The sequence below is a fragment of the Vigna unguiculata genome, chromosome 10 (assembly GCF_037176805.1).
Source record: "Vigna unguiculata cultivar grain cowpea cultivar isolate G323 ecotype 2 chromosome 10, ASM3717680v1, whole genome shotgun sequence".
NCBI lineage: Eukaryota > Viridiplantae > Streptophyta > Magnoliopsida > Fabales > Fabaceae > Vigna > Vigna unguiculata.
In genome coordinates, this window is record NC_140801.1 from 49923198 (window position 1) to 49940356 (window position 17159).

A 17159-nucleotide genomic window follows, 5' to 3' on the forward strand; every position below is an offset into this window, starting at 1 on the left:
GAAAAGACACACAGGAGTAGCATTAGCCCTTCAACGAAGTACTTTTTTAGCATTATTTGGTAGAGATAAATTTGGATTTTACTTAATTATGGGGTTTACATAAACTAGCTAAAACCCATGGTAGGTGTTGGTTTAGCTATGATAACTCCAACACCTATAACTATGGCTAATGGTTTGGACCAAAATCAGAAGGCATGGCCATGGGTTATCCTCTCTTGGGACCGCACTGCGACCATTTTATCAGAATCAGAATCTGCACATTATTGACCTTCGTACACAACACTATTCTTCTTCTTCTCATTATTTTGCTACTTAACCCCTCACCGGTTACGTGACTATATATATGCATAATGCATGTATAAGACTACTTTCCTCACAGGTTGGTGATGGAGATGGGACGATGCGTAAAATCAAACTCCATTTTTCTTTTAGACAAATAAAATAATACGTTGCTTTTTTATCATTATTTTTGTAAAAACGACCATGGACAATTTCTATTCTCATCCTTAAAGCACCAAATTCAAACTAATTTTGACCACTGACAACTTATACATGCTCAGCACAGTATAAGTTGATGTTTGGTTTAATCTTACTCCACCACGAATCACTTCTATTTTTGCTAAGCTTGACGAAAGTTTAAGTTCAGAGAAACAAGTTAAATTTGAACTTTGGTACTTTTTCTTTCTTTTCTAATTTAGCAATTTTCTTATTCAACCAATTTAGATTACAAGTATATATATATTTTTTTTAAGAAGATCCAAGCGCACTAGGTTAGAAATAATCTTTGTTGGAACAATTGGTTATCGAAGGAGTTTGAATAAAGTCTACATATCTAATTACTATCTTGGTTTTTTTTTTCTTTATTACGTTTGAATAAAGTTTAGGGTCAAGCTTATCTTAATCTTTGGTACAAAATATAAACTGGGTCGATTTTTGGTATAGGTTGGTGATAATGTTAATTTTTACCATTATCCAAGCTATATTTTATTAGCAAAATCATCTCTTCCAAAGCATTTAACCTACTTAATCCTCAATTTTACCTTACTTTTGTAAATAAATACATTTTGGGTTACATTTATCAAAATATACCACTAATCCCCATTTTTTGTGTCCTTTTTGTAGATGGGAAGCTTTGTCCAAAAATCCAGATTAATGAGTGACCCGGAATAGCAAGGAGAAGAAGAAAAATGTCAACAGGAAGCGCCTGGCGACACGAAGCAAGCGCCTGGCGACACGAAGCAAGCGCCAGGCGGAACAAACCGCCAGTCAAGCGCCAACCAAGCGCCAGCCAGGCGCCCCTGTTACGAACCGCCTGGCGGTAACTGGACACCGCCGGGCGGTAGCTGCCAGTTTTGCCCCCTGTTTGCTCGATACCGCCTGGCGGTGAGACCCTTCCGCCAAGCGCCAGTGTTCGCTGATGTGGCAAGTTGGCTCCTTTTCTTTTGTTTTCGCGAGGGGAAAAGGATCTTTGGCAATTTGGAGGCACGAAGAACACATTTGGAGAGCTTGGAGGAGTGCTAGGGCTTGTGGGAACAGCTCCATCTTCCTCTTTGTATCTCTTTCTCTTCCATCTCTTCCATTTTTAAGCTTGAGCTCTCCATGGCAATGGAGAGCTAAACCCATTTTTGTTGGGGTTAGATGTAGCCACGAAACTCTTGTGTAAATGCAAATGTTTTGATTATATATATGACTCTTTCATTAATTGCTAGTCTTCTTATTTCTTCACGTAAAGCTTGCATTGATTTAGCCATCTCTTGCATGATTTTTGGTTCATGGGGTGTGAAAATATCTTTTGAAACCTAGATTTGGAATAAGAGAACTCAATGGAGCTTGTACCTAGGAATGGGGCTTGACCCATTGGTTGTCTTAAGCCTTTGTGCATAAAGCAAATTTGCTTATTAAGAGTTCAAGGAATTGACTTTTAATAAGGAAATTTAGGCTCAATCTATTAAGGAATTAGGGTTTGAGTAATATTGTGGGTTGACATTAGCATATTAATGAAGAGGATGTTAAATTGTAGTTGCATGAGAGCATAGTTGGTGAATTCTAACCCCGGCAATATCAAGTCATATCATTTCTAATCTTTTCCATTCACTAAGTGCCTTTAACTTCCAAAGTTCAATTTTAATTATTTATGCAAAGTTTAATTTCATACATTAAAACTCAAAATATGGATTTATTCGTTAGTTTAAATTAGTCACTAATTTCGTAAATATTTAGTATACACGAGTCTCTTGGGAAACGATATCCCGGTCTTACTGGTTACTACTTGCGCGACTTGGTACACTTGCCAAAGTCCTAACAGTTGGGCTGGGTCGACCTTCGACTCGGGCCAGGTATGATAAATTTTTGACCTAGGTTGAGTCGGGTTCATCTTCAGTACAGGTCGATCCAACTTGGCCTTCAACCTGGGTTGGTTTGACTTAAACTTTGGCCTATGTCAATCTGACTCGACTTTCAGTCAGACTGACCCAACTCGACCTTCGATCCGCGCCGACTCGGCTCAAAGCTATCTTGTCTCAACTTTCAACTAGGGCCAACTTAGCTGGACTTGAGACCTGGACAAAATCGGCTCGACCTTTGGTCTAGTTCGAATCGACTTGACATTCACCCTGATATGACTCGTCTTGACCTTCTTCTTAGTCTGGCCCGACTCGACCTTTGAACATGTCTAGTTCGGCTTGACTAACCCAGCTTGACATTCATACTGGCACGGGTTGGGCCAAGTCGACCTTCGGCCCGACTCGACTTGGTTCGACCTTTGTCCTAGGCTAGTCCAGCTCGACCTTCATCTTGGGTAGGTTTGACTCTACGTTCATCCTAAGTCAGCCCTACTCGACCTTCGGCCCGACCTAGCACAACTCGACCTTTGGTTTGGCCCGGATCGACCTTCAACCTAGGGAGGTCCCGCCTGGCTCGACCTTTTACAAGGATCAACCTAGCTTGATCTTCGGTTTGATTCGACTAGACTCGACCTTCAACCTGAATTGACTCGTCTCGATCTTTTGTCCTACCCAACTCGACTTTTTGGACCTTTGAAATTTTTTCTTCATAACCAATGAGCAATTCCACAATTTGGAAAATTTCAATTTCCTTCTTTTTGTTAGTGAATTTCAAATTCTACTATTTTAGTTATTTGAAATACCTTCTTAAATTCCATCAATTTCAATTTTCTTTTAATTTTTTCATATAAACATATCATTTTCCTTCAAAGAATTTCAAATTCTCAAAATAAATTAATTACTCTCTTAAATTGTCTCATAAGTGTATTTTTTAACATTTAATATTTATCTAGAAAGTATTTGATTTATGCGGTTTGTTCATAACTTAAGTTTAAATTAAGAACTTATGCGGTACATTAGATTGTCTAACACGGGAGTGTGCATAGGTATTGGATCACCGTCAAAAAAACACACATGCAAATGTTCAAATTATTTAATCACATTTAAATGGATAAAACATTTAAAATATTTATTATCATCAAAATTCATAAAAAAAATCTTTAATGTTAGGCAGTCGATAAGGTTCAAAGGATCAAAAGATTAAAAGGTTTAGGATTAGAACAATCTTGGTAATGGAAATGAGTTATGTGGAGTATCCATTCAATTGAAACTATGTTTTGATCATAACTATTTGTATAAAATAGTATTTATCGAAAAGCAATTGACCAAAGTAATGGATTAAAATAATTGAATAGATTGCCCTGATGGGCAGGGTAGATGAAAAAATTGTAAGGTTTTTGTCTATAACCTGTCTCTGAAATGTTGACTTGCATGATGGGTTTGGTAGTGCGTGCCATTGTTTTTGGTAGGAAGGAGGATACATACATAGTGATGAGTGATGAGAGAGAGAGAAGAGGCTGACAAAACAAACACAAAGGTATCTTAATAAGTTCCAAAGCTAAGATTGATATGCAAAATTGGTAATTCAGGTAAACAGTGTTCGTACCAAAGAGCACGAGCAGCAACAAGAAGAGCCAGATCTAGCTACTTGTCTTAGGCGCTTCAAATTCCAAAGAGAACCTTTCTGACCTTCCCCTCTTCCATCAACTTTACACCATCACCGTCAAAACTTACAATTTTTCTTTCTTTCTTTCCACTTTGCACTTATTTGCAGTTAGAAATTAGGTTCTGAGGTGTGATCAGAAGCCAATATAAACAAAAAAATTAGGCACTTATGTTTTTGCTTTGTTTTGTGTGTTTGTTTGTGATGTGTCTTTGACCATTGGTTTTGTGAGGATAGGGTGAGTGTGGGGGAGAGAGAGAGGGAGAGAGGTCAGAGATTCGAATCGTGAGGTATGCAGATCATTGCCAGAGAAGCACAGATCTTCTCTCACACTCATCGGACTTATGGTTTTCATGAACCTATAACTTCATTTTTATCTTCTCTTCCGTTCTAAGCTATGTTGTCCTGAACCATATAACATGAATAAAGACAGGAAGATATAATTAAATTGAAAAAATATAGAATACAAGACACGTCGTGTAAATTTATGTTAAATTTAAAATTGTTAATTAACATATTATCAACTAATATAAAAATGATTTGCATAATTTATTAAGAAAGATGTTTCAATTTATTTCAGCTTTAATTATTCTTTTAATTATTGTTTTTTTAAAATAATGTTAAGTTAATTTTTTAATCTTTTATTGTTTAAAACTTGTTTACCTTAGGGAAAAGACTTGTACCGTATAGTTCTACCTCAGTTGAAAAGATTTTACAATAGTGAAGTTGTTGCTAATTACGTCAAACTAAATAATATTTTCTTCGGCACGGGTTTGAGTCCACTATCATTTGTGCGGCGACGCATGCTTCAGATTAAAGGTAGATTTAGGCTTTAGTTTGTCTCTCATCATGCAAAAGCTCAGTCTAAAAATTTATTTCAAAATTATTAGGCACAAATTATTCTTTTATATATACATTTTATTTTTAAATGTATTTCTTAAAATATGTTACATAATTTTATATATTTTCTTTTACCTTATACCTTTATTCAAATAACAGTGTTAAATGATCATCTCACTCTCATCTTTCGAACTCTATTTTTCATTTGATCTTAAAGTTTAATTTTCTTAAATAATATCTCATATTTAAACAAAGCCACCCGAAATAAAAGATCATCTAATAAATATGTATATTAGAAATATATTAAAATTAAAGTCAATATATTATTATGTAAAGTAGTAAAAGTATAACAATAATTAAATTTCAATTCAACAAATAAAAATGGTATCATAAAAATCCGCACACGCTTTAATTATGTTTTTAATATTTTTAAATGATTCTTTTTATCAATAAAAAGTAACATAATAAAATAAAGTTGTCAATTTTCATCAGTTTGCTTGTAACAATATGTTAGCTATAATATAAAATGTAGAAGTGCTGAATGTCCAGTATAGAAGAAATTATCACGTAATTTTACACAAAGTAACCGTGAATCCCAACAAAGAAAAACATGTTGATAATTTGGTCCCCTCATTAATAATACACGATAAAATTTTAGTTCAAGAATTTCAAATTTTGGAAAATGCTCTGCAATGAAGAGTTTGCTTAAGTTAATCAGGAAGAAATGATTTCAAAAATAAATAAAAAAAAAAATTAACTTACCTTGTATCCAAAGCCATATATCTTGACTTTGACCTTTAATAATAGTATGTGAAAACATTGTTGTGAATTGCACAATTGTCCTGTGTTAGACGTTAGGTGAGTCAAGTCACAATCCAAATGAGATTCTTGATGGACAATTGTTAAGGGGAGATTGTTGCGAGTTGCACAATTATTCCATGGCAAAGAGCATGTGGGTCAAGTCACAATCGAATCGTGGTGTTTGGATTGTTACACTCTTTAGTAAAAAAGAGTTGCACCCTGACTATCAGCGATAATTTTTTGTCAAGTGGTAAACGTTCAATCCTAACAAAGATATTAATGGTTTTTATTGGTGTTTAACGACTGATGAGAAGTATTAACTTCTCAAAATTTACACTTAGTTATATATTATAAATTAACTTTATTTTTAATCGCTACGATACTTTCAACGATACAATGTAACTGTTAGTAGACGTAATATGATGTCTGGTAACACACTTATTGTTTAGTCGAGCAGAAAGATGAAAAATGGAAGAGCATGGTGGGTTAGGGAATGTACTGAAAGTATTGTGTTGAGACGTGTAAGGAAGGGAAGCGTGAGTGATGAGCTCATGCAGAGTCGGTGGAGAAGAAGGAAGAAAATGATGATGGCATTTGGGTATATGATTAAGTTTTTGTTTAATTTGCATGCTGATATGAGAAAAAGATGCCATTGCACTGCATGGAAGCACATGGTGGATATGAAGTTAGAGCAGAAGACAAAAACACAGTGGTACAATGGGGACTCATGAGAGAGAGAGAGAAGTGGTCCTGTGTTGTGTGTGTGTATATATAGATTACATGCATGTAAGTAAAAAGAGCAATGTCATTCTCAGCTTTCAAACGTTTGAATTATTTACTGCCACTCTTCGTTGATGTTGAAGTTGCATTCGTCCTTGCAACTGCTTTGGTCTCTGCAGATCTGCTTACTCAACAAAAAAATGTGTTAGCTGTCACATATCTTTCTTCTAAACTTATTAGGTCAAATCATGGAATATTGATGACCTACCTATAACAATTTCTGTGGCCTGTTATTTCAAAATAATTATTTTGTGATAAATTTTAGTTAATAATAGTGTGTGTTAAAAAAATATTTTGGAAGTATGTTGTTACTGCTTTGTGTTTGTATATTATGTAAGAGCAAATTCAATTCTTACTCCTAAATAAAACAAAGAAGCAAATAATGTCCATGTAATAACAAGGGATGGTTGTGTTTTTTCTTCCTTATATATTAGTAATGTGGTGTTAGGTATAATTCTAATTCGTCTCTACCTTATCCATATTATATTCATCTAACAATAATGTACACTTAATGAAGATATATATATATGGATGTCAAAAAAATTTGTACGTCCACGGATATCTGTAGATAAAATTCGCAAGGAGTAAGAAATACATATTAAAAATGGATACCCACGGGTAATGGATACAGATATTTTTTATATCCGCATGTTAACAGAGCGGATATGGGTATCATAGTATTCGTATCCGTGGATCCCCGTACCCGTTATACTCTAATTTAAATTAAAAAAAAGTGATTAAAACATTAATACATTGATTTTGAATAGGTTATTTTTTATCAATTGATTTTAAAATATCTCCATTTACTTATAAATTTTCATTCAACACTATTAAAATAAATTATTTACACTTTGTTTGAAATTTATAAATGTTATACATTGTATTTTTATTTGAAATTATGATCATAAGTTGTTGTTAAATATTATCATAAACATTAGGACATTTAAATGTTTTATCTTAGGGTTTCTATGCTTCTTGGTTAGAACAACTAACAACTTATTTCTTCAATATATTCTTTTATTATGGTCTATATGTATTAAGACTCATGAATTTCCAACAAAATATTATGAATCTCAATCAATTTTAACCAATATTTAATAAATATGCGAAAACTCTTATTAATGGATATCTAAAATATTCGCTAACGAATTTATAATAGAAATTCTTTAAGGGGTATTTTCTTAGTTAAGAATGTGCAGTAATTTAAAAATAATGATTACATTTATATGATGTTTAATCTTTAAATTAGTGAATAGTTTGTCCAAGAGTATGTGTTATATGGGTTAAGTAGATAACACAGAATTTCAAACCTAATTAGTGCATGTTTGGTTTTACTTTAAAAACACCCAAAATCAATTTCTAAAGTTAATAAATTGTTTACAAGCATCCAAAATTAATTTCTAAAATTAATTATAGATGAAAAATTCACATAAAAAAGAATTAACTTTTTCTAACTTCTCCATCAATCAAAATTGATTTTCCCACATTAAATAAAATCAATTTTCTCAAAGTGTTTCCAAACACACCCTTAAACTTGTTTGGAGTTCAATGGAATTGAGAATAATAATAACAAATAACATAACACTGTGATATATTAACAACTTTTATATTTTATACGACCACTCAATAATTATGCATATTATTATTTTATTTCAAAAAATTGTTTGTTAAATAATATTTTGATATTAAAAGAGGGTTCTGTAATAACATATTATGGTCAATTCGTTATATAATATTAATAATATACAATTAGATTGGGTAATGATATATGGATGTTGGCATATATCACCTAAAAAAGAAAGTGAGAGTTGAACTTTTATTATATTTTAGCCACAATTAATTAGGAAATCAAAAGAAAAAGGAAATAAAAGGAGGGTGAGATTGGGAAGTAGAAGGTGCTAAGAGTAAAATTTCTTATAAGAACACATGTTATTTTTTTTTTTCTTTTTTCTTTTTTTCTCTCTGTTTTCTTTCTACCTCTTTGTTCAAAACTTAAAAAAGAAAGAAAAAACTAGAACCCTTTCTTTCCTTCCTTGAGAGAATTCTAATTCTAAAGTGGGTTTTGATATGAGTAAATTCTTTTATTTTTTTCCATTCTATTCTATCTTTGTATAAAAACTTACATGGGTGGACTTTTGTATAAAAACAATATCAAAAGTTCACTCATACAAATTTTAAATAGCAATAGAATGAAATAAGATAAAAGAATTTAATCAAATCAAAACCTTTTCTTCTAATTTTAACCAAACAGACCCAATAAACCACAAGGAACAACTAGTAGTGTCTTGAAGAATATTTATTATGATAAAGCTTATTAGTTTTATACATATTATTTATTTATATATGAATTAACTTTAACTTCTTAACTTATTTTACCTTTTCTTTTAAAAATGTTTAAGAAGAATTGATCCAAACATATATTTAAAGTGACGATGATGCTCAATTATCTTCTGGTTGAAAGACAAAACCATTTTTTTTGAAAGCAGTTGCAAAAGTATTTTACCACGGTTTGGTTTGGCCTTTGCAGAAAACACAAAATCACAAAATTTTAAAGAATTTTGGGTTCAAAAAGCCCAACCAGGAACCTCCTATCCTCTGAAATACCATTAAAGCCTATCTTGCAGCCATGTCAGCACACACTATCCACAAGAAAAGAAACGAGTGGTTGTGCTGCAACTCCAACACTGATTTTCAAATTATCAAACGCTAATGAAATTAACACACCAAAAAATTTAGAAACAGAAGAAACATATCAATAACTTAAAGCCACTTTCTGACACCAAAGAAAAAAAGGAAAGAAACTTGATCCATTTTCTGTCCCTGGTGGACTTCAGAGTCTTTCATAGGACAGTAAATTGTAGAAAAGGTTCACTACCAAACACACCAATGGCCTCAACCTCTTCTGCTCTAACTATATCCTCTTCTTCCACACTTTTTGATGGCAAGGCTCCAAGAAACTCACCACCTCTTTCTCCACAATGTGTGACCCTTCCTCTTCCCAATTTCCACTCTCAAAACCGTTCATGGAAGACCTCTGCTTATAGTAAGTTCATCACTCTACACTGCACACTGCACACTGCACACATCCTTTTAGCATGCTCTTATCTTATGAATAATATGTTAGAGATCCCACATTTTGGTTAGTAACATAGCAAAAGTAGTTGGTATAACGTTGGATCCGAAGTTATAACTATTGGTCAGATTAGTTAGAGTCTAACTCTTTTTTGTCACATTAGTCAGAGTCTAACTCTTTTTACTACGATAAGTGTCACGTATAAATTGGAGATAAACCTTATTTTATATATGATATAGTTTTTGAAGTTAAGTTGAAATTGAAATTCTAAGATGGTGTGAGAAATTATCCATGTAGGTAATTGTTGAAGGTTAAATTCGAATTCCAGGTAGATAACTTTTAAGGTTAAGTTGAGGATGGTAGCAGAACTTGTTTTAGTGATGATTGCTTTTCAGATGGGAAGATTGCTCGAAATGTTATGGCAATGGCCACAGGGGAGGCACCAGCTGAAGCTTCCTCAACCGAGGTGCCAGAGATTGTCAAGACTCTTCAAGAAACTGTAAGAGTCTCTAGTTTCTTTGGTGTGTATTTTGAGTTGCAGTTTTTTCTGTGTTTCTGACTTGAATTACCTGATGTTTGTTGCATATAGTGGGACAAAGTTGATGATAAGTATGCAGTGAGTTCACTGGCCCTGATTGGTGTGATTGCATTGTGGGGCTCAGTTGGGTTGATTTCAGTAGGTTATCTAAATTTTATTTTGGATTCTTTGATTGATTATCATTACTGCAAGTCACAAATGGCAGTTCTTTATGATCATATATTCTTGAGATTGTTCTAAGTAGTTACTGTGTATCACTTGTAACAGGCAATTGATAGGCTTCCTTTGATTCCTGGGATTCTTGAGATTGTAGGCATTGGTTACACTGGGGTAAGTGATGTATACTTAGATGGCTGACTTTGTTAAGAAGTGAACCGTAAGAATAACTAAATCTTACAAATTCAACTTGTAAAATAAGGTCTGCACTCATTTATATATTGAAAATTGATCTTATCTTAATTTAAAACTTCTAATAGTGTGTTTGGATTGTTGTTACTAATAGTGTGTTTGGATTGTTGTTAGAAAAATTAAGTTTAGTCGAATAAAACTGAAAATCTCATTCAATGGAAAAGTTTTATCATTTTGCTTTGAAAGTAATTCACATTTGGAGTTCAATGAAACAAAACAAAAATTTGTCAAACATCATCATTTGTGACTTTCAGTGAAAAATAAACTTGGGTTTGAGCTCTCAATCCGAAAACCAAACACACACCAACAGGTTTGGTTACACTATTAATGCTTAGGAGAATGAACTTATGAAAGAAAAAAGAGCACTTATGATAGATTTATGTAACTTAACTTTTTCATAAGCTCTCTCATCTAACTTTTTTTCACAGTATCTGTAAACTGTTGAGTACTTTTTAGGAATCAAAGATTTATCTCAATTGGAAAGTTTATAAGTTTCCAAACCTAGTGTCGTTTCTTGCTAAATAATCCTTTTTATTAATGCCTTGGTTTCCACTATCTCCTTGTAAATGGTTCAACAAATACATAATAGCCAAAACTAGAGGGGTTTAAACAATTGCAAGTACATATTAAGGCTTGTAAGTTGTAGTACACGATTCCATATTCATGAAAATCTGTTATTTATTCATCTTCTCTGTTTTTGTTTGCAGTGGTTCGTATATAAGAACATAGTTTTCAAGCCAGACAGGTGAGCACAATAATTTTTGAATAATTTTTCCTAGAATTTGGTGCAGTGAATCATGGATAGAAGTCTTAAAGCTGTTTTAATGGAATTCCAGGGAAAAATTGACACAGAAAGTAAAAGAAACATACAATGAAATACTGGGGAGCAATGAGTTGCCGTAGGCATGAAAGGATCATATATCTTGCAGCTTCTTCCTGTTGAAGATTTCATGGTGCTTCATTTTATGGCCATAAGCTTCTGATCATACTTTATCCCAAGCACTGTGTGTACGAAAAAAATTGTATCATTTTATATATCTTAATCCACTTTTAAGACAGTTTCATTTCCTCAGCTATCTGTAGTGGTTGGTTACAAGGATAAGAAAAAGCGATTGAGTTCACTAAGCTGAATTCAATGACTTTGAAAGAGCTTTTTATGACCCTATTTGTTATCTATCTGCATGCAACTTGCTTGCATACTTTCATTTCATTTTATGATCAAAGTGTGTTGAAAGTCTAGAAATAATAAGATAACTTCATAATATATAAATAGGTGTAAATCTCACCTTAAAAAATTGGTTTTGTGGAGACTTTGATAAAGTGTGCAATTAGATCTAACAATTTTATTGGTTTGGTTTCATTTTAAGTTAAGAATTCAATTCCAAAAACATCAATATACTGAGATTAAGCTTAGTATATGCATTGGTTTGGTTGGAATTATCCAAGTAGTTCTCATCTTCTGCAATTTTCCGTCTTGCAAAGCATTGAAAAGTCAATAGCGGACAGTTTTCAACCTTGGAACAACAATGTCTTCTTCCATGCGATTTCATCAAATAAAGTGTCGCAATCACCGTAGAAAAAAACACCATTTTTTTAAACCAGAATGATTTTGATTCTACCATTATTGTTTTTGTCGTTATTGATAAATGAAAGTGCAGAACTTACCTGGTCCAGGGTAAACTAAGAGAAGACATGGAAGTTCCAACATCTTAAACTAATTCTTTGGAGAAGGAAGCAAAAAATAATTATAAAAAAAATTACAAGCACAAATTTTCAATAATTTTTTATATGTTGATTTCTTTCGCGTTTGATACGATTTTCACAATTTAAATTAATATTATTTCAATTTATTTTATTTCACATTTTTCATTAATTTATATATATATATATATATATATATATATATATATATATATATATATATATATATATATATATATATATATATATATATATATATATATATATATGATTCTTTGAAGCCTTAAAGATACTGTTTATAGTATTTTTCAATCCAAAAAAAAGTACCATATTGTTGATATTATTGATCATATAAATTAACTTGCATAAAACTATTTAAATTTAGTTAGTAATTCTTAATTCTGATCTCTTGTGAAAAAAAAAGTGTAAAATTCGGAACTTTTCAAATAGTTATTAAATTGATAGGACGTTTGTAGTAATTTTCTTTAGTTTGAAAGTATAACATATAAACTAAATTAATAATTAATTTAAAAAATATTCCATTTCTCTTAAAATATTGTAATTTAGTCTTTAGAAAAATTAAATTATATTCGCACCTTTTCAATATATTTAAATTATTTTCTCTTCATTAAACTCGTGCGTTTATTATAAAATTAGATTTTTTTAATAGACTTAATTAGTAATTAGTTTGGTTTATTATAAATTTTTTAACTCATTTTAATATTTGTTAAACAAAAATTAGTTTGGTTTGTTTCATTAAATTAACATTAACACAAATTAAAAATATTATGTGTTAAAATTTGAATATTTTTTTTTTTAATTTTGATAGGTAACATTTTTAAGGTTGAAGATAACATAACCCTTATAAGTATTAATGCAAATTTAAATAAAAAAATCAAATTGATTCTATTTAAAAGGTATCGGGACTCAATTAAGATAAATTACTAACTAAGCCATTATAATAAAATTGTTCTAAAAATTAAAATATTTATATATGTTAGTTAAATATTATATAAAATAGAAGGTTGTAATTAAAATTTTGAATCGAGGAATATATCAATTTTTTATATATCTTATTAATGCTATGTATCCGTAAACAATATCCTTAAAAGATCCATCGTTCTAATCGTCTAAATCGATGTAAAGTCACACAAACAAACTACTACTAAAAATATCCTCACCGATGAATGGTACGATTACGTTGGAAATAGTACAACCATGATATTATTTATAAATTGCAACAAAACCGAATAACAGAAGAAACAGTTAAAGACACAATAGGTAAAAAGATGGTGTCTACTTGTAAAACTCCATAACCCAGAAGCCAGAGACAAAACAGACGAATGTGATGCCACTGAAACCAGAAGATAATGCCAATTCCATGAACTCATTTTGGGTTCTCTCTTTCCCTCCTGGGTTTTGAGCCATCATCAATATGTCAGCTTGGTAACCATTCCTCGCAATAACTGTACTTTCAGGCAAAGCAGGAACAATCAAATCCACAACAATCACTTTTCCATCACTGGGAATAGCTTTGTAGCAGTTCTTCAGCAACTTCACACACTCTTCATCACCCCAATCGTGAAGTATCCACTGAAATTTTTCGTACACACAACAAATTAAAACAATAATAAATTTTCCACTCTCGTATGTGGGTAGGTGTAGTTTTTTGTTTTTTATTTAAGCATGTTGGTAGGTATACATAGTTTTCCTTTATAAAAATCTTGAATTCACCTTCATAAAAATGGCGTCTCCATTAGGAACACTCTCAAACATATCTCCTGCTACATGTTCCACACCTGCAACATTAAAATAAGATTAAACAGTTCACAGTTCAACTACATAATAAAAAACACTAATTAATCAATGGTTTACATGTCTTAGTTTCTTTATAACATATACCAGGGTAGGTAGGGGCATGTTCTATGACGTGTGGCAAGTCAAAGTTAACACCTTGAAGATTGGGATATTTTGAAGTGATTAGTTTGAGATTGATCCCAAGACCACCACCAACATCCACCAGCCTGTTAATGTTCTTGAAACCATCGTAGAGCTCAAGAACCCTATTTGTGATTATGGTGGTAATGTTGAACATGGCTTTGTTGAAAACATCATTGTACGTAGGATCCACCGCTGAATACTCAAATGCATTCATCCCATGAACCCTGTTGAATGCTATGCCACCTTCCGCGATGGCTCCTTTCAGTTCAGTCCTATGTATTATTCAACGCAAATAATTCATTTTCATGAACACAAACAAAAACATCCATGTCATGTCTTAATTATGTCAAATTTAAATATTCAACCACCACTACCATTTTTTTTCCAAAGTCTGCGTTAGACTAGAAGTGTAGAATAAAAACATGCACACATTTTATATATATAATTTTCAAAGGATATTATGTGTTCCGTTGACTAGAAGTGTAGAATAAAAGTTTTTAGCTGCCTATTCAAAACAAAAAGTTGTCTATTTGACATTTCCTTCCAATAATAATAGAAAATAAAATAATGATAGTGAAGGAAACCTACTTTCTTTTGTGAAATTTTCAAATAAAAAGGCGTAAATAGAAGTTTATTTAGTTAAATATCTATTGACATGTTGTATAAAATAAACTACACATAGCATTGTATATGCAAGTACCAAAATAACTTATAAATATAGGAATAAGTTGGTATATATCATTTCAAACAAAATAGTTTATGACTATTAATAATGGGTTGATACAATGCGTAGCTGGTAAGGTGATTCGCAGAGTTGGAGACTCATTAAAATAATTAGTCATAATATAAATAAGGATAATAATACTATCATTCTCATATTTTGACTCACAACTTTTATTTTTTGATGTGATTTAATATGGATCATTGATTAATATACCACTATCTTTTATTTTTTTTAAAGAATCAATGGTTCACACTAAACCACATTAAAAAATAAATAATGGGAGTAAAAAAAAAAAGTAGTCAAAATATAATCTTTTCCTGTATAAGTAGTGATATGCATACAACACCTTATGTATTCTTATCTAACTACAACTTTGTTGTACATAAAAAATTATTTATTTTGAAAGTAGTCTCGCCTCAAAAGATATATCAACAATGGAGATATAAATCACACTATCATCAAAATGAAGAGATTAAAAGTAATTAATTATTAGGAGGAAAATGTTATATAAAACACATGATTTGATTGATATATGAAAATGAATAATAGAATTAAAAACTGACCAGCTATCCAAGCAGACCTTGCCAAGAATCAAGTTCAAGGAAGCTCCAAATGAAACACCATCAGCATCAGAAACAAAGTACTTGGAAGCATAGGTGAGGCTATAGAGTCTCTTCCCAGAATTTTGGCCTTCTTCACCAAGACACGAAGATAGCATGGAGTGACTGGCCAACAGCCTCAGAATCCGATCCAACATAGTTGGTGCTTGTGGGTTCTTTATGCCAAGTTTTTCTGTAATATCTTGTGCTGAGAGCTTTGCACCTTCACCTTCTTTGGCCATGATGTCAAAGATACCAAGCTCATTCGCTGTCTTAACCGCAAGAGGGAACGTCGCACTAGACACCATGTTCAGGGCAAAGAAGAGACCATCTTGCTCTTCTTCCACGTGCTTGAGTTGCATGGCTTCAACGATATTGGTTTCCTCTGATGGAGCCATGATGATGTTATCTCATACAATGAACTAAACAATATATAGAGAGAGAGGAAGGGAGAGGAGCTAAACAATATCATGTTGATTGGCTATAAATTTCGGGGGTGTACATAGAAATATTTTTTTTCTAGTGAATGGTAGGGTGATAAAATGGACCGGTTGGCCCGTCCGGACCCACCAAATAATGGTCTCCCATACTAAAGCAAGCTAAATATTTTGTGAAAAATGATTTTTTGACTACTAAATTTTGATAACTTTCTCTTACAACTTTAGGTGACATTTTCTAAATGGTTCTCCATTTCTCCATTTTTTTTATTTTTAATATTTCAAAACCACTTAGAAGATGACACATCATGTTGTAAAAAAAAGTTGTCAAAATTGAGTAGTCAAAATATCATTTTCCATATTTTGTTCTGATTTATCAAGGAAGATTATATTTTGATTACTAAATTTTGACAATTTTCTCTTACAACATGACGTGTCATTTTATAAGTAGTTTTGAAATATCGAGAATGAGAAAATAGAAAAAATGAAAAACCACTTAGAAAATGTTACCTACAGTTGTAAGAAAAAGTTGTCAAAATTTAGTAGTCAAAAAATCATTTTTCGTTTATTAATTAGCGAGTCAGAATGTGTAACCATCGTTGTGAATTTTGAATTCTTAATCACTCTTAGGTTGATCAAATTAAGGGTGTACACCAAATTCTACAAGAGATAGTTTTATATAAAAGGGAAATTTCTCTATCCAACCGTTTAATTATAATTTAACATCATCATAATTATTCATTTTAAATTATGTTGATTGAACAGAGTAATAATAAAATAGTCAAATTATTCTTGTTTTAGTATATTTTAAAAATACATTATTTTAATTTTTATTTATATAAAAGATGCGTCAAATAATTTTATATTAATATAAAATTTTGTATATATAATAAGTTTTAAACAAATATGATCAGGCAAACAATGTTGAATGATGTAACATTCCGTTGAATTTATGCCAATTTAACATAGTGTAATTTGATTCCTCTTCTTTTTATAGTTCTATTTGTATAAACACTTACCCTGGGTGGGTGGTTGTACCAAAAATATTTAAAAAACTAAGAATTATTTTCGGTAGATGTATTCAAAAGTTATTTGATTTATAAACTTTTGACTTCTGTGGTGGCTGTAATTTGGATACTTTATCATTTTATTTTGGACACGCTACTCTTAAACACTCCTATGTGTCTCTCTCATTGTAAGTTTTCTTTCTTTTTTTAATCCCATTTGATGTTGTTTTAGTAGCTGTCAGTAAATTTTTTGACGATAAATGATTTATTAAAGCTGTAAATGCTTGAAACTTGTGCCAACACTC

General features: G+C 31.6%; 2 protein-coding genes across 2 annotated transcripts; one reads left to right on the forward strand and one right to left on the reverse strand.

Moving 5' to 3' along the window:
* The first annotated feature begins 9154 nt into the window (after positions 1–9154).
* LOC114166181 (protein CURVATURE THYLAKOID 1B, chloroplastic-like) lies at positions 9155–11660 on the forward strand. The gene is made up of 6 exons (XM_028050863.2): positions 9155–9469; positions 9895–9998; positions 10089–10175; positions 10305–10367; positions 11153–11190; positions 11282–11660. Exons 1-6 carry the CDS (start codon positions 9313–9315, stop codon positions 11346–11348), a joined length of 516 nt encoding a protein of 171 aa, XP_027906664.1. The 5' UTR covers positions 9155–9312; the 3' UTR covers positions 11349–11660.
* Positions 11661–13309: 1649 nt separating this feature from the next.
* LOC114165936 (cathecol O-methyltransferase 1-like) lies at positions 13310–15825 on the reverse strand. The gene is made up of 4 exons (XM_028050573.2): positions 15375–15825; positions 14049–14359; positions 13881–13945; positions 13310–13739 (listed from the first exon to the last, which is right to left on the reverse strand). The coding sequence occupies exons 1-4, from the start codon at positions 15806–15808 to the stop codon at positions 13443–13445; spliced, it is 1107 nt and encodes a 368-aa protein (XP_027906374.1). The 5' UTR covers positions 15809–15825; the 3' UTR covers positions 13310–13442.
* Positions 15826–17159: the final 1334 nt, after the last annotated feature.